We start from the raw sequence: 20,925 nt of genomic DNA, 5'->3' as shown, positions 1-20,925 counted from the left end.
ACAATCTTTATGTTTACGCTCTTGAACTAAATATCTATTACCCTAATGTCATTATAATTGCACTCTGTCCTCTATCCATCTTTGTAAGAATAATGACAATGTAGTGTCACCTTTATCACAGCTAAAGAGGTTCTATTTCATTAAAACCAAGTAACTTCAAGCTTGTTCTTGAATTGATGGCAGGCATCATGGCCATTACTTTAGGACTATTTTATTTATTTCCACTAAAGTGACAGATATTTTCTGCTGGACACAGAGGTGGGGGGAACCTAGTGAAGTCAAGAGAAAAAAAATGATGCTATTACTTTTTGAAATAATGAAGTCTTACAACCACTCATTGAAAGCATAGCCATGTGATTTCTCTGCCTTTTGCTATCCAAACACAAAGATATGATTTTCAAACAATGCCAGCTACTACCAAGAAGCATATAATAATTATAAATTTTGAAGTATATTATCATGTTTAATTGGCTAATATTAAAGTTCAATAAGAAAAATATTGCTAACAAAGGCACGAGAGTATAAAAGATACCTAGGGCACCTAAAGTATCTTTGGAGGTACTTGATATCTTTTAATAAGTTCCTTTTCCTAAGTCAGGGATATTTGGTTGTATAAATTAATCAGAGAAAGTATTCCTTAAATTGGCACTTTCCCCACAACTCCTGAAGTTGTAAGTAAAAATCTAGCTACCTGGAATACAGATGGTATAGACAAGGAGGGCCACCATTTCCAATGGTCTCCAGAATTCTAAACATCATACTGGATGTAATATGCAACCTTGCACCTATCTCTCAGCAGTAATTATTCTAAAAGGGACCTCTAATGGCAAGAGACTTAAGGAATTGTTTTGGTGATCATGAATGTTCATGTAAGAGAGAAAGCAGTGGAGGATGTGGCCAAATGAAAGATATTTAAAATTATGAGCTACAAAGAAAGAAAATTACAGGCCAATATCACTGATGAATATAGATGCAAAAATCCTCAACAAAATACTAGCTAACAGAATCCAACAGCACACTAAAAAGATCAAACACCATGATCAAGTGGGGTTTATCCCTGGAATGCAAGGATTCTTCGATATACACAAATCAATCAATGTGATACATCATATCAACAAATTGAAGGATGAAAACCATACGATCACCTCAATAGATGCAGAAAAAGCCTTTGACAAAATTTAACACCCGCTTATGATAAACACTCTCCAGAAAATGGGCATAGAAGGAAATTACCTCAACATAATAAAAGCCATATATGAGAAACCAAAAGCCAACATCGTCCTAAGTGGTGAAAAACTGAAAGCATTCCCTCTAAGGTCAGGAACAAGACAGGGGTGTCCACTCTCACCATTAGTATTCAACATAGTTTTGGAAGTTTTAGCCACAGCAATCAGAGAAGAAAAAGAAATAAAAGGAATCCAAATTGGAAAAGAAGAAGTAAAATTGTCACTCTTTGCAGATGACATGATATTATACATAGAAAACCCTAAAGACTCTACCAGAAAACTGCTAGCACTAATCAATGAATTTAGTAAAGTAGCAGGATACAAAATTAATGTGCAGAAATCTCTTGCATTCCTATACACTAACAACAGAAGAGCAGAAAGAGAAATTAAGGAAACTCTCCCATTTACCATTGCAATAAAAAGAATAAAGTACCTAGGAATAAACCTGCCTAAGGAGGCAAAAGATCTGTATGCAGAAAACTATAAGACACTGAGGAAAGAAATCAAAGACAATACAAACAGATGGAAAGACATACCATGTTCTTGGATTGGAAGAATCAACATTGTGAAAATGACTACACTACCCAAAACGATTTACAGATTCAACGCAATGCCTATCAAATTACCAACAGCATTTTTCACAGAGCTAGAACAAGAAATCTTATGATTTGTACGGAAACACAAAAGACCCCGAATAGCCAAAGCAATCTTGAGAAGGAAAGATGGAGCTGGGGGAATTAGGATCCCTGACTTCAAACTATACTACAAGGCCACAGTGATCAAGACAGTATGGTACTGGCACAAAAATAGAAAGGACGATCAATGGAATAGAATAGAGAATGCAGAGGTAAACCCAAGCGCATATGGGCACCTCATCTTTGACAAAGGAGGCACGAGTATACAATGGAAAAAAGGCAGCCTCTTCAATAAGTGGTGCTGGGAAAATTGGACAGCAACATGTCAAAGAATGAAATTAGAACACTTCCTAACACCATACACAAAGATAAACTCAAGATGGATTAAAGACCTAAATTTAAGGCCAGACACTTTAAAACTCCTTAAGGAAAACAGACAGAACACTCTATGACATACATCAAAGCAAGATCCTTTTTGACCCACCTCCTAGAATCATGGAAATAAAATCAAGAATAAACAAATGGGACCTAATGAAACTTAAAAGCTTTTGCACAGTGAAAGAAACCATAAACAAGACAAGAAGACAACCCTCAGAATGGGAGAAAATACTTGCCAATGAAGGAACGGACAAAGGATTAATCCGCAAGATATATAAGCAGCTCATGCAGCTTCATACCAAAAAAGCAAATAACCCAATCCACAAATGGGCAGAAGACCTAAATAGACATTTCTCCAAAGAAGACATGCAGATGGGCAACAAACACATGAAAAGATGCTCGACATCACTAATCATCAGAGAAATGCAAGTCAAAGCCATAATGAGGTATCACCTCACACTGGTCAGAATGACCATCATCAAAAAATCTAGAAACAATAAATGTTGGAGAGGGTGTGGAGAAAAGGGAACTCTGCTGCACTGTTGGTGGGAATGTAGGTTGGTACAGCCAGTATGGAAAACAGTATGGAGGTTACTTAAAAAACTAAAAATGGAACTACCATATGATCCAGTAATCCCACTACTGGGCATATACCCAGAGAAAACCATCATCCAAAAAGAAACACATACCATAATGTTCATTGCAGCACTCTTTACAATAGCCAGGACATGGAAGCAACCTAATTGTCCATCAACAGGTGAATGGATAAAGCAGATGTAGCACATATATACAACGGAATATTACTCAGCCATAAAAAGGAATGAAATGGAGCTATATGTAATGAGGTGGACAGACCTAGAAACTGTCATACAGAGTGAAGTAAGCCAGAAAGAGAAAAACAAATACTGTATGCTAACTCATATAAACGGATTCTAAAAAAAAAAAAAAAATGGTACTGATGAACCCAGTGACAGGGCAAGAATAAGGATGCAGATGCAGACAATGATCTGGAGGACATGGGGGTTGGGGGAGCGAAGGGGCAGCTGGGACTAAGTGAGAGAGTAGCATTGATATATATACACTACCAACTGTATAACAGATAGCTAGTGGGAAGTTGCTGTATAACAAAGGGAGATCAACTCGATGATGGGTGATGACTTAGAAGGCCAGGACAGGGAGGGTGAGAGGGAGTCGCAGGAGGGAGGGGATATGGGGATATATGTATAAGTACAGCTGATTCACTTTGGTGTATCTCAAAAGCTGGTACAAGAGTATAAAGCAATTATATTCCAATAAAGAGCTTAAAAAATAAAGATACATGCATAGGTATAACTAAATTACTTTGTTGTACACCTGAAACTAACACAACAATGTAAATCAACTATACTGCAACATAAAAAAGGAAAAAATGGTCCTCATCCCCTCCACCATGTGAACATACAGAAAGAAGATACCATCTATGAATCAGAAAGTGGAGCCTCACTTGATCTGGATGTTCCCAGCCTCCAGGACTGTGAGAAATAAATTTCTATCGTTTTCAGGCTAAAAAAAAAATTATGATCTGATATAGAATATGAGAAAAAGATCATTTTAAAATTGCTGATGTGTGGTGTAAAGAAACCTGGACTTGGCATCAAAATGCTCTAGTTGGAAACAGTTCTCTCACATTAGCAGTTAGTAAATGATGTGACTGTAGGAAAGTACTTTAACTCCTCTGAGCATAAATTTCCACTTCTGTAAAATAAAATTAAGTATACAGAGAGTCCTTATTATCTGAGGATAATTCATGCTGGGGAAAATGCCACTTAAAAATGAGTGTATTTCAAATATTAAATATTAAATTATTTTTAGTAAATTATTTTTAGTAAATAATGAAAAATGTCTAAATGGGACTTTTTCTGGAACTAAAAAGTATGCAAGTGGGTTTATTTCATCGAATATCAACTGCTGTGCCAATAATTACAACTATGCAGTTATTAGGACAGAATAAATCAACTATTGATATTTCTTACATCATTTTCTGATGACCCTAAGAAAGTTTTATTATATCATGACTGGCTTTCGCAGTTTGATCATAGAATCTTTGTTATTTTGAGTCACTTTTCATCAATTTTCTCAAGAGCTCCTTTAATCTCTGGTGTACAGATTGCTCCATTTTGTGCCCCTTTGTTGTGGGCACACATTCCGTCTGCAGCTAGAGATGGACCAACAAACACCCTGATGCAATGACAGAGCATGTGCGTTAATCTGGGACACTTGTTGACTGGGGGACGGCTTTATAAGTGGTCAGTTCAACAGTGAATATTTTGATAGCGTGAGGGGTTCTGCTTCCTACAGATCTCACAATTATGCTGATTCAGGTGAAGAACACTGAGATGATGAGGACTCCTTGGACTGATCTCATGTTGGTTTTATGAATTTAAAAATACCATACATAAACTATCTTAGAACATATCTCAAATTTAGTAGGTGCTGGCTAAATCTTAATATTTTTAATCATTAATTTTGACAACTACTATTCCATATCAATTCCTAGACCTAGCTCTGGAACAAGTCTGTAATGAGTATATAAAGCATGCTACTTGTGCTCTGTTAGGCTTTATAGCATTAAATACATACAACATTGGACTTCCCTGGTGGCACAGTGGTTAAGAATCTGCCTGCCAATGTAGGGCACATGGATTTAATCCCTGGTCCAGGAAGATCCCACATGCCGTGCGCACCACAGTGAAGAGTAGCCCCCGCCTGCCACAACTAGAGAAAGCCTGCACACAGCAACGAAGACCCAACGCAGCTGAAAAATAAAGGTTTTTTTTAAATGCACACAACAATAGTCCATAATGATTCTGCCTCGTCCCACTCAACCCTTATACCTTAGCCTGCACTCCTTCTGCCCTCAGAGTAAGAGTGAAGGTGGCTGCCATTCACATCCTCACGCTTCCAATCTGAGAATGAGAGAAATTTCTTGGACACTCTCCAGACAACTCTTATGTGGGTTTCTGAATTTATTTGAAACCTGAATTCAATAGTTGATATAGACAACATGTCTGATGGGTAATACCAATGAGATATAGAAACTGATTCTCTTATTTATCTACACTTCAGGCTATAAAAGAGAGAAAAGCACTAGCTCCAAAATATGTTTCCAATAGAATAAAGACCCAGATTACAGTACGTTACGTTTGCTAGCAATTCTCTCTGAAGCTTCTCCTCCCCTCCCTTGAGGAATATTGGGAACTCATTATAAACAACAGTGATACTAGGCCTACTATTAAATTAGCAATAATTTATGACAATGAAGGAAAGAGGATTGCATGGTAAGACTTCCAGAAGAAAAGAGATAGTGGAACACACCAGTTATAACACACACACACACACACACACACACACACACACACACACACACACACACACACACACACACACACACCCCCCCCCCAAAGAGAGGCCAATACTGGTACCTGCATATAGGTTTAAAGCATATTGGACCAGATCACACTCCCATTGAACTCAACAGCAGTCAGGCTTCACTCTGAGGCTCCACTAAAAAGGGGGACGTGGGAGATTTTAAACTGTAAAAAAAAGCCCTCAAAACCGGTTCCATATTTGTCAGTGTGAGACAGGCTGGGACCTGGGACCCTTTGCTTCAGTGCTGCAATGTTTGCACCTGGACACACCTCTCCTCAAGCAACAAAATATAAACTGTATGGGACTAAAAATAACTGCATGCATGCTCAGCTGGGGCAAATTCTGGACAAAAGATACAAAGAAACCAAAAGACCCAACTACCACTTTGGAAGAGCCTGGTGTGAAAGCAGGGTACTGCGCATACCTTCTGCACACACCACCACCTAAGGGGTGAGCAAAACACCTAAGCCACGCCTCTGGCCCCACCCCTGGACACGCCCTTACCCTCACCCCATATAATGAACAAGCTCACCCCTGCCAGGGAGCAAGCAAGCAAGGGCACCTGTTGCTTGTTCTCGCTCCCCGCTGCTGCAGCAGGGGCCCCAGTGAAGCCTTGCCTGAATTTCTTGTCTGGCCTCTGATCAATTTCTATCAATTAAGGAGGCTGAGAACCCTGGTAGGTAACAAATGCATACAGTCATAAAAGGAAGAGGAGTCAAATGCAATGGGTCTCTGTTCTGACCATACTTTCACATCCAGGGAGCCAGCCACCAACACTGGTACAATGATAGGCTATGTAATGGTTCTTCTGTGGCCCTGACAGATTGAATTAACTGAAAATCATGGTTTCGGTAGCTCTGGACAATTTGGATATGACCCAGGCACACAATGCGAAGTATGTTTAAATGGGAAACTGGAAAAGGAAATATAAGAATAATAGAGCAATGAAGAACATACCTATTTAACCTTAAATAGTTCGTTAAATAAAATATCTGAGAAATTTCTACGAACATACCTATAAACTCCAATGCACTGTAGACATGTAAATTCAAAAACAGTAGTATATGAACTCACTTTGAGCTTACAGAATGTTATTTGAATGTTATTATTACTGGTTTGCTTTCTACCCGGGAACTATATTTTTTTAATATGAGGCATGTGCACAATCGCTGGCAGGGAATGGTCTTCCTTAGCTGATATCTGTAAGGGGTTGGCCAACCTACACCATGAAGAATGATGTTCAGTTTCACTAACCTCAGGATGATGATGGTCCTTCCTGATGTGCACCCACAAAGTACGTTATTGAATAAAATGTTTCCACTTTTAAGTATTTTCTCTTACGAATTTATTCTTAAGTTTTTGGTGCCTGCTACCTAATATTAGTCAGTAGAAGATACTAGCTGATGACAAAATAAATGAAAAAGGCTGGAAAGCACAAACTTGTGGTACTTTGGAGTTAATGCAAATTTATTTTTTCATTATGGACTACAGTGGACAGAAAAATCATATGCCATCTGTGAAACACAAGAGGCAGCCTGGATTACATAGTATAGAAAAATATTATAAACTCATATACATTGAATTAAACATGAAAGAGGAACAAATCATGATCTGGGATTAATAACCTTCTTGGAATGTTATCGGTTAAATAATAACTATGAATAATTCATGATATGCTAAATTTAGGGAGTCTTACATTCCACTGAACTGATGAAAATTCAACAGACAAAGAATGTGACTAATCCAAATATTAAGCTCTTCTATTACATGCTTTGATCTTTGAAATCTATCTAAAAAGATCCCTTAGTGGAAACCTAAGATCAGTCCCTCTTTAACGTGAAATAAATTGGATTCAAGCTGTTCTGACCTTGAAATCTTTAACACAATTAAAAAGTATATGCCAAGCATCAGGTGTACATTAAAGAGACAATCTAGCTGCTTGGAAGTAGAAAAAGACCTCATTTCAAAATCTCCCCTCAGATCAATGTAGTTCTGTGCATTTGATGGCGAAGTGTGGCTGTGGGGGAGGCATCCAGCACACCCCGCTCATCAGGATTAGCCTGACAGCCAGCCTGGTGGCTTCCTAAACGGAGACAACTGTGTGCATTTTGCTTTTGATAAAGAAGTCAGTGGAGAGCCTCAGGTGCTGAAGTCCAACTCCCGTGCAACTTGCTTGCGCACTTTAATGTGACTAAATAAACTCTATCTCCTCTCGTGGTCCCTGCCCCGTTGCCATCACCAGGTGGGAATAAAAGAAAGCGGCTCGTACAAAAGACAGCTGCAGGCACACCATTTTAGAAGAGACAAAGCGCAGATGTTCTTCAATGATAGTTTCCATCCTCCTCAGTGCCAGAGTTTGGTCTCTTTTAAGAAACAAGTTCATCTGTGCCATATATTGCTACTTTAGATACTGCTGTTAGTTTGTTGCTTTTAGCTTGTGCTGTGTGAGGATTAAGGCATGATTTAAATACAGAGTTTTCTCATTTTGGAAACACCACTATTTGCTGGGGGACTGGTGATCAGAGAAGAGCCGTGCTGGAAGATTGGAGCTGGAAGGCTGGAATGGGGAACTATTGATAGTTTGAGGGCTGGTAAAATAGAGTAGAGTAGAGTAGAATAGAATAGAAACAAACTTAACCACAAAGGCTGTCTCAGCAGTGTCCTGGTGGTAGGTAGCTGCCTAAAAATTCAAGGGCTAGCTGTCCTATTTTTTCATTTTATTCATTTTATTTATTTTTTTAAAGATTAAGATTGGGCACAAATATAATTGGAAAAAATATTCCTCTTTATATTTTTGTCTGTAGGTCCTGATATAGAGCCTTGAATACAACAGGTAGTTAAAAAATGTTTGTGATATAGGGCTTCCTAGGTGGTGCAGTGGTTAGCAATCTGCCCGCCAATGCAGGGGACACGGATTCGATCCCTACTCCAGGAAGATCCCATATGCTGCGGAGCAACTAAGCCCATGTGCCACAACTATTGAGCCCATGTGCTGCAACTACTGAAGCCCACACACCTAGAGCCCATGCTCCACAACAAGAGAAGCCACGGCAATGAGGAGCCCATGCACCACAACGAAGAGTAGCCCCCACTCACTGCAACTAAAAGAAAGCTCATGTACAGCAAAAAAGACCCAACACAGCCAATAAAATAAATAAATTTATACATATAAAAAAAAAGAACAAGTAAAAGGGAGTAAACGAACAAAAAACTTAAAAAAAAAATGCTTGTGATATTGAACCCTGAGCAGCCTAGTAAAGAAAACACCAGTTGCAAGAGCTACAGCACCTTGTCATTCAATTCTAACATATATATCACCTCCTCAGTGGCCTCTCTTCCCTCATCCCTCACTCCCCTGCAAGAACCTTGTCATCCTCCATCACATGACTTTTTTGTTTCAACACAGCACTCATCGGCGTCCATTACTTTTATATATTTACTTGTTTATTTGCTATCTCCATGTCTTGTCATCACTATCTAGTTTTCCACTAGAATATTAGTTTTATGAAGTCAGGGGACTTTGTTTCCCTGGGATCTTATCTTTTCTATACACAGTGTAACCTCAGCTCCTGGGAGAGTGTCTGGCTCTGGGGAAACTTCCAATGAGTACTTGTGAAATATATGAGTAAACTTCTCTACAGCCCTGCCTTCAAGAATAGAACTCAAAATAGCAGGATCACCACATAATTTATTTTCCACACTGCCACTTTGACAATGAAAGAGTATATCAATAGGTGTCAGGATAATAGGTGTAAACGTTACAAATCTTGGTTGAATAAGTAAAGGAAAAATGGAATACACATACATTTAGATTCCTGGAGGCTCTGTCAAATATCAGCATTACGGAATATTTTTTTAAAGGCATTATTACATCTTAATTCAGGAGATCAAGGCACCTAAAAGTCAAGAAAGGAGTCCCAAGAAGTTATCCTAGCAGGCCCTTAGAAGCTAGCTAGAGGTGATTTATAACTGGTGCTATCTTTATGTGCCAGTGGAAACTATCAAATGACTTCCAAGTGCTTTATGCAATTTGATTTCTCCAAGTAGCTAACATCCCTTCCCTAGTCCCTCTGCACCTTAGGTCACACAATGACTTTCCTTAGGAAATTTTTGATTGTTTGTCCTTGTTTATTAACTTAAGGATTAGAAACGGTGAATTGAAGTTCAAACTCTAATGGCTCTGAAATCTCCAATAGTGGGAATCAGATTTGGATAGGTTTTTTCCTTGTTTGCTTTTGTTTGTCTAGTAAACTAACAAGGTCTATTGAGTCCACAGCACTAACAGAACTGCTTGAAAAATTAAAGTCATATTTTATAAAACTAAACTTATGATTGGGGGCTTCTAGTTTCAAAGGTAGTATATCAGCATAACATGGAGATCTGTCATGTTTCACTGAATTTGTGGCAGAATTAGGATATTTGGGCAAAAATAATAATAAACAGATCTTCTGTCTCCTTGCACTGAACTCATTCTTGGGTAATGATACTCAAGACTTATGAACTTAATTAGAGGGAGAGGAAAACAGCCACTGGCTGCTTTGGGGCTGGTGATCCAGTCTGCAAGCTCTTCCCCTTCTAGCTTCCCCCTGTGGTCCAGAACCACCTGGACAATGACAAACATTAACTGAGATTTCTCCCCATGTGCGAGGTACTGTGCTTCATGGGAACTAGAGGGATTCACCCATGACGAACCCAAACAGGGTCACTGATTCCTTAGATAGACAGATATTAAAATTGACTCAGGGACTTCCTTGGTGGTCCAGTGGGTAAAACTCTGAGCTACCAGTGCAGGGGGCCCCCGAGTTCGACCCCTGGTTGGGCAACTAGATCCTGCATGCATGCTGCAATTAAGAGCCAGCATGATGCATCTAAGAGGTCCACATCCTGCAACAAAGACCCCTGTGTGCTGCAGCCATGACCCAGCACAGCCCATTATAAATAAATAAATAAAAAAATAAATAAATAAATATTTTTTAAAAATGCCATCTGAAACATTATAAATGTTCATTGTAATATATCTATATTGACGTGATGTCAAAATAAAAATTATTTAAAAATTTATTCAATTTATACATAATTAAAGTAGTAGGAGGTGATGGTGAGATATTACACGGGAGGCAAGGAGTCAAGATGGAAGGAAGCATAGACTCAAGATCATGACTGAAATATACTACACTATAGCAGAGAGATCCAACATGACATAGTGCAGGTGATGGGGATAGACAGGCAGGCCCGGGGGAGATACTGCTGGTCCTTGTGGGCCATGCTCATGATACAGGACTTCATCCTTTCTCTACTTTTCCATGCTACCCTTTGTGGCTTTGAGAGTCATACCTGCTAGCAGAGGCCCATGAGGACAAGACTGCAGGGCTTCTGGCTGTGGGATAACCAGGTGATTCACCCAGGACAGGGTAGCAACAGTTATTCACATCACTAATCCGAATGACACCTCTCATTTAGTGAACTCATCTACATGTAATATTACCTATTTGTTTGTTTACTGTCTGTTGTCCCTCAACTAGATTGTAAGTGCCATGGGAATAAGGAAATTGTCTTTTTTTCCCCTCACTGCTTCATGTCCAACACATTGTACTATAACTGGCACATTAGTATTTGTTTAATGGATAAATAACTCTTGAGTCAATAGGAAAACAACTATTTAGATTTGCATTTTCAAAATATTACTTAGATTGCAATTTTAATGTATGAACTTTGAGTGGGGTAAAAGGATGACATATGAGAGTGAACAATGAGAGGAACTGAGTCTATGGGATAATCTTTAAAAGATCCTAGGGAGTCTCTGACCACTACTGGTGGGTAGGTAGGTGAAGACGGAAATTAACACATAATAAACACCATGCTGGGGACTTCCCTGGTGGTGCAGTGGTTAAGAATCCACCTGCCAATGCAGGGGACATGGTTCAATCCCTGGTCTGGGAAGATCCCACATGCTGTGGAGCAACTAAGCCTATGCGCCACAACAAGAGAAGCTACTGCAGTGAGAAGCCCCTGCACCACAACGAAGAGTAGCCCCTGCTCTCTGCAATTAGAGAAAGCCCACGCGCAGCAACGAAGACCCAACACAGCCAAAACAAACAAACAAACAAACAAAAGAAAAACAAAAAACCCAAAGCACCATGCTGTGTCAGGTACTGTGCTAGATGCTTACATATACTGCATAGCATTTAATTCTCAAACCCAAAACAAAGCCTCTAACGTGCATGAATTCCATTTTAGAGATGGAGAAGCTGAGACTCAGAAAGTATAAGTCATTTGCCTAAAGAGCTACAACTTGAACCTGGATTTACCCAACTTTAAAGTCAGTGCCCAGCTGGAAACTAGACCTTCTGCCAATCTAAATATTTGAGAAACCAGTATAGGTCAATCACTGAAACCTTGGTCCTGAAATTTGCCATCTAGTTTCCTGAGGTGCTCTGCAGGCTCTCAATTGCTCAGGAAATGGCGTGTTGTTATTATTGGACATTGTGATTTCCATACTTTGACTGTGAGCAATGCTCTTTGCAGAAGTAAATTTCAATTTCCTTGGCCATGTTTTCCTAACACATATGCTAAGTACTGTTGTCAGCTCTGCCCTCTCCAGGATCTTAGAGCTGAGTTCACAGATGAGCCTATTTTCCTGCTACATCCTGCTTCAGCTCCTCAGACAATCCCAGCTAAGGCAGAGAATTACCCACAGTCCCAGCACGCTCATTTGTGAGTAGCTTAGAAATGAGCCCATATCCTAGTACTGGTGGTCCAGTCAAGCACAGAGTTTCTAAAAACCTCCTTCCAAATATCTTTGGTGATCAGATCCAGGTCTTTTAACCCCTTTCCCCCCCAGATTCCACGAGTCCTCCAATATGCAATTCTTCTTCCCGTCTCCTCCCCTACTTAGTGACCAATCATATAGCAGGATTTTCCCTAGGTCCCTACTCCAAATTTCTGAACATTTACCTTAGATAAACTGTAACTCTTTTTCAGGATGAGAATCCTATCCTAAACCTCAGCTCAGGGCTATCCTGTTGTGCTCTCCTTGTTCTCTTTACATGGACACATGTCTTGGTCCCCACTTTTGCCTGATGGCTGGAGTGCTATCTATGTTGCCTTTTGCCTAGCTCCCGAGTATCAAGTGCCTTCTGCGTTCCTTGCCATAGTGCATTACTTACCTGGGAACTTATAGTATTAATTGTTATCTATTCAGCAAAGATTTATACCCCCTTTCCTCCACAGGAACAGTTTCTTCCATAATACTGTTGCTAAGAAGTAACTGGCCATCCAGACACTACATTTCCTATTCTATCTTGCCCTGAGCTGGAGAAATAGGACCAAATTTTATCCGATAGTATATAGATAGTAGAGATGTACACAACTTCCAATCTGGTCCATAAAAACCTCCACAGACCAGCTGGTCCACCTTCCAGAGAAACTTGATTATGTTAAAGTGGTAGGGCCTCCATCAACCTGTGTCTTCGATTGACTTCTTGAAGCAGAAACTACCCCTCCCTTTATGTGAGTGAAAAATTAGTCTCTAACCTTTAATATGAAACCACTGGGATTGGTAGTTTATCTGATACAGGAGCCAGCTTGACTTATAGAATACATACTCCTTCTAAAAGAGGACAACATTTTTTGAATTGGTTGAACCTAGGACCGTAGGAATAAACGGTCCCACAGGGTCAGCGGCCCCTCTGGGGTTTGCCATTGTTACCGGGCCAGTTCTTCACCTCTGCCTCGTTATAAAGCAATGATACTATTCAGCCATAAAAAAGAACAAAATAATGCCATTTGTGGCAACATGGATACAACTAGGGATTATCATGCTAAGTGAAGTCAGAAAGAGAAGGATAAATACCATATGATATCATTTATATGTGGAATCTAAAATATGGCACAAATGAACCTGTCTAGGAAACAGAAACAGACATAGAGAACAGATCTGTGGTTGCCAAGGGGGAGGGGGGCAGGGGAGGGAAGGATTGGGAGTTTGGGATTAGCAGATGCAAACTATTATATATAGGATGGAAAACCAACAAGGTCCTACTGTAGAGCACAGGGAACTATGTTCACTATCCTGTGATAAGCCACATGGAAAAGAATATTAAAAAAAAGAATGTGTGTGTGTGTGTGTGTGTGTGTATAACTGAGTCACTTTGCTATACAGCAGAGATTAGCACAACAATGTAAGTTTACTATACTTCAATTAAAAAAAATTAAATTTTAAAAAAAAAGGACTGATAGGAGGCCAGGCTCACTCCCTCCATTCCCCTGGGTTGGCCTGCTGTGTTGCCCAGCTGATGTACGTGCCTTATGCACTTTTGTCAAGCTTTGGCATACAGAGGGATACTTAAAAACTAAATTGTTTTGTGGGAAGCCACATACCTCCATGGCCACAAGTTTGTGAGCACTCTGTCCAAGCCGTCCACCCCGAGAGCTGACAGTTGACCACGCATTCCACCAGGCAGTGAAGGTTCATCCTCTGGGGCTTCTCCAAGTTGCGCTGCAGATGGGAAGGAAATGTGATTGTAACTGGAGAATTCACAGCAACTTCAAATCGAATCTCGCTCCTTTTATAGGATCTTTATTCTTTGAGAATAATCTTTCTACATTTTTTGTGGGGAAAGATATCCTGGCTTATAGAAACTGATGGCAAGCCTAGAAAATGATGGTCCTTACTTCACGAAATAGAAACTTGCCACCCCAATTTCTTTTGATAAAATCCTCAACTTTAGAATAGACCTGCAGTTAAGTTACTGCGAAAGCAGGCAGTTATGTTACACAGAGATCTGTCCTGTTACTCAGCCAGCAAGGAGCCAGGAGGATGCCTCAGTGTTAAACCTAGGCAGCCTGCCCTCTGGATGGGCCAGTAGTACACTGAGATCTCAAACTAATAGCTACCCAGGCTAAACAATAAATAGAAGAATAAAATCCAAAGTTGATAAAAAAAAAAAAGACCAATTAAGCTACAAACATAATCATGGTCTTAATCAAGGGAAAAATTGATGATACAATTTCTTTTCCTCTTATCCTCTCTGACATCTGCATCTTGGCAAAATTACACATTTTCTAATAGTCAAGGTAGAAGAGACCTTAGTGAAAAAATGAATCATCCAAGAAACACAGAAAGAATGATAAGAAATTCTGTTTTAGGAATCACATGCTGTGTGACTGGGGAAAATGCTAACATTCAATACAAGTTAAATGTTAGCAATGTCCACACTGAGCTAAAATTAATGATTACAGCATGATTACTTGCCAAGTGGGCAAAATAGAGATGGCCACATGGGATCTACTATCCATTTGAGATATATGGTTATTCTAGTTAGGTTAATAATTTGGGACTTTAAGCTAACTTTCTTTACATATTTGTTAGACATATGGTAATTAGAAAGCAGAGAAACTGATTTTTCTGTTAATGAATAGTTTATATCGCTCTTTGTATCAAGATGAAAGATTTACTATGTACACTAAATGTAAGATTTTCACTTATTTGGAGTTACTGTAGATGGGTGATTTATTTTTCTTGAAGCAGACAACATCTTCAGAGGGAGATGAAATTAAACAAAATGTTAAAATAAATCACTGACACTTGGTAGACAGAACTCTGCCCTGTACTAGCCACGTCTCAGCATTTCATTAAATGAGACATTCAATTTCTGATGGTCTTTTCTCAGGGGTGGTGCTGGCCCATGGTGATACTGTTGGTTTAAAGAGATGTTGTGGCAATTCTTAACATGGATTAAATCAGGATGGGTGAGGAGGGTTTTGTTCGGATTTTCATTTCCACTTGTGGATTCTACTTACTTAAGGAGAAATGGGACAACTTTTATTTTGCTGGTTTCCATGGAAACCTGAGTTAACTGGCCCCACATATTTCCAATTATTCCACAGATTGCTTTAGTAATTCTTATCATGTGACAGCATATGGTCATCTTTAATTCTATTAAGCTGCCCCCATAGTGCGTTTCACTTATACCATTGGGAAGGAAATGCCAACTTTTTGGGAATAGGTTTGATTACAGATTTTGTCCAAACTCCACATATTTTATCACGGGGTTAAAAACAGAGTAATAAAATTACAAAAATTCAAAACGCACTAATTTGAAATTTGGTAGACAGGCATTTCAACTTTGAGAAGAAAAATGCATCCATTCTAATTACCTAGCGATCATTTGCTGAGCAAATTAGCAGGATATTCTAATAGCAAGTGTCAGTGTTCATCCTAAATGCAATGTTTCCTATTTAGGCAAATGAATCACTGCCTGACACAGAGTCATTTCTAAATATTAGAGTCATCTGATATCAAGAGTTGTTGGCAAGCAAGTACATCTAGTTCCTAAAAATAATGAAAAAAATCAAATTTTTAATAAACCCATCCATTTCTCCATTGCAAAATGACCCTTCCTGGTCATTTTAACTAAGTTCAAACTAGTGAGATATAACTGTATGATACTAGTACCTCTTACTCTAACTGAACCTAAGCTGTGAGGAGAAGAAATCAGACTGCCATTTACATCAAGTATCGTGGAGGTTGCAGACCAATACGAAAAAAAAGCAAAGCCGTGAGTGTGGGATACAAATATTCACAACTCACCTGCTCACATTCGTCCATGCCGACGGCCTTGCCATCGCTGCGCACACAGCTCAGAAGGCGGGTCCTGATGCCTTGCCCACAGGTCGCATTCTCACTCAGCTGGCACGTACTCCACTCTATAGGCACAGGGTCACCACACTGAGTTGCAAAGTTATGAGCATATGAGCAAAATGCAACACACCTTTGATTCTCTGCAATGGTGGAGGAGAGTGTGCACATGTTCTTAAAACCACTTCCAAGTGACTTCAAAAAGCTTCATGTGATTTTTTATTGCAAAACGATCAATCAGATCACCAAATAAAAAAGTGAGTTACCTTCCTAAGTTTGCTTTCTTGAGGTCAAAAGCCAAATAGTTTTTAGAAAACATCTCATAGTTGGCTGAGGTAGGAAAAGAAAAACACAAAGCACAAAGGCAAAGGAAAACCAGTTTGGAGTCATCTATTTGCTGGGGATAATTGAGAGAGAACCGCCCCCCCACCCCCCACATCAGAAATGATGCTAGTCTTTGATGCAAACTTGAAGATGTTTTCAAGGAATAAATGTAATTATCTAAACCATTTGGTATATTTGATACAATGGAGCCAAGAGAGGTACCCCAGAAGGAAAAGAGGCCAAGATATATGGACCATTGCAGAAACTCTCGTTTTAATAAAATTATTCTCTCATTAGAGAAGATTTTGTAGATTGGGCTAGTTGTATTACAAACTAGACACTGGGAGTTAGAATAAATCATCCCATAACTAATTCTTTAAAAAAAATCTTATTTTGGTGAGGGTAGAAGAAAAAGATCCTTGATCATATGCAGTGAGAACGTATTTAAGGAGATTTTTCATATTTGGTAGATAATTTAAGAGTTTACTAGGAAGAGAAAACCTATGCACAGGAAAGTCAACATTTTAAAGACATGCTTTTTCAGTAAAGCCAATTTTACTGTATTTTTGAAAAATTACTATGAAAACTAATGATCTGAAAGACCTTTAACTAAAGAAAAAGGGCAAATACAGGTCAGCGTTCACCTATGAAGACAATCAGCCAGCCCCAAAGAATTCGCTAGTTATCTACACGAGAAATCTCAGTAGTGCCACTGTGACCTCAGTGGGGAATTTGTTTCAGAAAAAGGCAATTGCTTTGCCATTGCATATGGCAGTCTGGTCATCAGTACTGAATCTGATGCTGAGACTTAACCCAGTTCCACATTTCATGGCTTTCTGTGTACCTGCAGCTACAGGGAATGGCAGGGAGCAGATCAATGTAACTACACAGTCCTCTGGTATCAGACACTGAGCCTGGTGGTACCCGGGAGAAACCTGAGCCGTGTCTGAATAAGGAGGCTGTGGTGATTTTCAGTGCCTCTAAAACAGCCCTATCCAGTCAGGCCCACCATTCATCTTTCATGAGTGCCATAGAGCAAGTACATCACAAGCTTGAATTTCTTGAAATAATCAAAGCCATGAAAGAGCTCCATTCTATGGCAGCATGATTCCATGCTTCGTGGGTTTCAATCGTACCTGTTAGATTGTACTGGAACTGGAAGCAATTTTCATTGAGGAGGCAGGGCCGCACCTGTGAGTCTTCAGCGCATGTCCTTGAGCTCAGTGAGGGCCTCAGCAGATGGCGGGTTCTCCTCTGTGTTGTGTGCGGATCACATGACTGTGAAAATCAAAGAGCAGGCAGAGTTAGAAAGGACCCCATGTTTGTTGATAAATTTTACGTGCTTGTCTGTATACATGGAGGCACATGTACAACAGCCACAGGGAAGAGACTATTGAGACTTTGAAACAGAATATTTAGAAAATAAAACCATTATGCGATTCAATGTAAATAGTTTTTGAACTTTCCACCTGCCAACCCTTTCTTGTTCTACATTACGATGAAGCCTACATTTCTATCTCCCATGTATAGTAAGGCACATGGAGACAATTTTCATCCATGAAACACACTCTACTCTCAAATTCATCTGCCACCTAGCAAGAGATGAATGCATTTTGAATGTTTAAATGAATGAAAAGAGGAAGACAGTGTTCCTTGAGCCCTCAGATAGTCTAGCCCAATAGAATTAATCACATAGAACATTTTAATGAGAAAATCATTTAAAAAAAAAAGAGGGAATTATGAAATAAATATTGCCAATATACCAAAACTTTCCTCTTATTTAGGAGACCCTCTGATCCACAGAAGGTGAGCCACTGCATGCTGTTGCCCTTTCAGCAAAATAAATGTGCACATATGACTTCAAAGATCTCCTGCAAAAATCAAAATTTACCCATGGGCCCACGTGTCTTTTTATAGCCTCAACTCATATGACATTCTCCAGCCAGGTAAACCTTCCTGCCACCTGTCATCTATCTGCTCTACTAACAGGGGACCTTTGAAAGCTCCCTCTACTAGAATAATCTTCTCTCACATGTCCTAAATCCTATCCTTGTTCTTCTTTAGAACACTAACCAAGGGCTTCATCATTGATAGTCTTTCTTTTAAGAATGACAAATTCTTGGGACTTCCCTGGTGGTGCAGTGGTTAAGAATCTGCCTGCCAATGAAGGTGAAATGGGTTCGATCCCTGGTCCAGGAAGATCCCACATGCCGTGGAGCAACTAAGCCCGTGGGCCACAACTACTGATCCTGTGCTCTAGAGCCTGTGAGCCACAACTATTGAGCCCACGTGCCACAATTACTGAAGCCCACACACCTAGAGCCTGTGCTCCGCAGCAAGAGAAGCCACCATAATGAGAAGCCTGCACACTGCAACGAAGAGTAGCCCCTGCTTGCCACAACTAGAGAAAGCCTGTGCGTAGCAACGAAGACCCAACGCAGCCAATAAACAAATAAAATTTTTTTTAAAAATGACAAATTCTTCTCTTCCTTCCTAAGCAACCCATGTTCAAGAATATAGGATATGATTCTCAACATATACATATGTGTTACACCTGCCCTTATATGATCATTATTTGTTTCTTTATTACCCTGTTGTCTTCCTTTCTTTATAAACTCTCTGAGGCCATGATAGATCATGATTTCTACTTCCCATGTCACTCCCTGAAAATCTTGGTATATATTTTACACAGTGGTTGTTCTACAGACACCATCAAATATGGTCACAACAGCATAATTCCAGACCCAGAAATCCTGAGGCACATAGATGTCTAAACTACAGAAAAAATAAAAGTCTCTGAATTAATGTCATCAAATCATCATTTCCATATTTGAGATGTTTTCTTTTTTATTCCTTTACCTTTTCAGATATTGTAGCAGGAACACAACCTGTAAACTTAATCTTGGCTGTTAATCAAAATGATAATGTTGGATGGCACTGAAATAATGCAGAAAAATGCCACAAAAGTCTCTTCTAATTTTAACTGTTCAGAGCCATTGAAACACATTTACTATTCATGTGACTTTACAACTGGATAATCTGTCAATACTTGTAAGGTAATTTTACATTTTAATTATATCTAATTGTCTCTAGACGATCAAGAAGGGCCATTGAAATCAGGTAATTATTCTTAATTATCTGCAAAGGAATCTCATGCTAAATGCTTACAAATAATTTATTATTCATTCACTAATTAACTTGATTGTTCTCATGAGAAGGAATAATAAGTTAAAGCATATACCAATGAAAGAAAATGAAAGTATCTTAAGAGATACTCCTGATCAGTGTTCTACTACTTTTCTACCTTATAAAAATCAATTAATGCTTGAACCAAATGAACATGTGTACGGATTTATGAACCTGCTTAGTTAAAAAACCATCAAATAAAGTAAAAGAGAAAATAACAAACACACACATACAAACATGTACACACAATTCAAAGCACTATGTAACCTTGAACAATTCACTTATATATTCTGTATCTTAGTTCTTCATCTAGACCTGGGTGAGAAAGGGATTTGAAGACAGGAGCATGATTTAATAGTCTGTAAGAATACCCTCCCTCAGATCTCATACACTTATCAGTCTCTAAGTCTGCTGGATATACTTTTAAGATGATACCCTGGGACTTCCCTGGTGGCGCAGTGGTTGAGAATCTGCCTGCCAATGCAGGGGACATGGGTTTGATCCCTGGTCTGGGAAGATCCCACATGCCACAGAGCAACGAAGCCCGTGTGCCTGCGCTCTAGAGCCCGTAACTACTTAGTCTTCTCACCAAAACTACGAAAGCCCAGGTGCCCTAGAGCCCATGCTCCACAACGAGAGAAGCCACCACAGTAAGAAGCCCGTGCACCGCAACAAAGATAGTCGCCACAACTAGAGAAAGTCCATGCACAGCAATGAAAAAATGATATCCTCTCTCTGCCTGTCATTCATAACCATGTAGACTTTAATTATCAGTCTCTAGAAATTAAACATTCAAAACCAACACTGCAGCTAACGTCATTAACTCTATTCACAGAAATAAGCAAAGAGGGGGCATAGGTGACTGAAATCCACAAACACAATCCAACCTAATCTCAGGTGATACTTGTACATTCCACCTTATAAAAATTGCTCTAGAATGGCTAACAAGTGATAGATGAGTTAGTGTGTCTCCTTACTCCTTTCTCTTTGTTGGCTATTTATAGGAAGTTTATAAAATAGTGACTAGGTCACAAGGGAGATGAGGGTGGGCTAAGAAAAACAGAATGATAAAGGAGGCTTACACCCAGATGATTTCTTTATTGGATCAAGACTCTTCAAATATTGAAAT

General features: G+C 39.4%; 1 protein-coding gene across 1 annotated transcript in view; it reads right to left on the bottom strand.

Moving 5' to 3' along the window:
• The window catches only part of THSD7B (thrombospondin type 1 domain containing 7B), a 746,295-nt gene that overhangs the window by 25,466 nt on the left and 699,904 nt on the right, over positions 1 to 20,925 (bottom strand). Inside the window, exons 17-19 of the mRNA XM_057745884.1 lie at positions 17,747 to 17,888; positions 16,239 to 16,354; positions 14,027 to 14,144 (exon numbers count right to left, since the gene is read on the bottom strand). Of these exons, the coding sequence (XP_057601867.1) occupies positions 14,027 to 14,144; positions 16,239 to 16,354; positions 17,747 to 17,888 (376 nt within the window). The remainder of the gene's footprint in view (positions 1 to 14,026; positions 14,145 to 16,238; positions 16,355 to 17,746; positions 17,889 to 20,925) is intronic.

The sequence above is a fragment of the Hippopotamus amphibius genome, chromosome 8 (genome assembly GCF_030028045.1).
Source record: "Hippopotamus amphibius kiboko isolate mHipAmp2 chromosome 8, mHipAmp2.hap2, whole genome shotgun sequence".
Taxonomy (NCBI): Eukaryota; Metazoa; Chordata; class Mammalia; order Artiodactyla; family Hippopotamidae; genus Hippopotamus; species Hippopotamus amphibius.
This window is presented reverse-complemented; position numbering and strand designations above follow the sequence as displayed.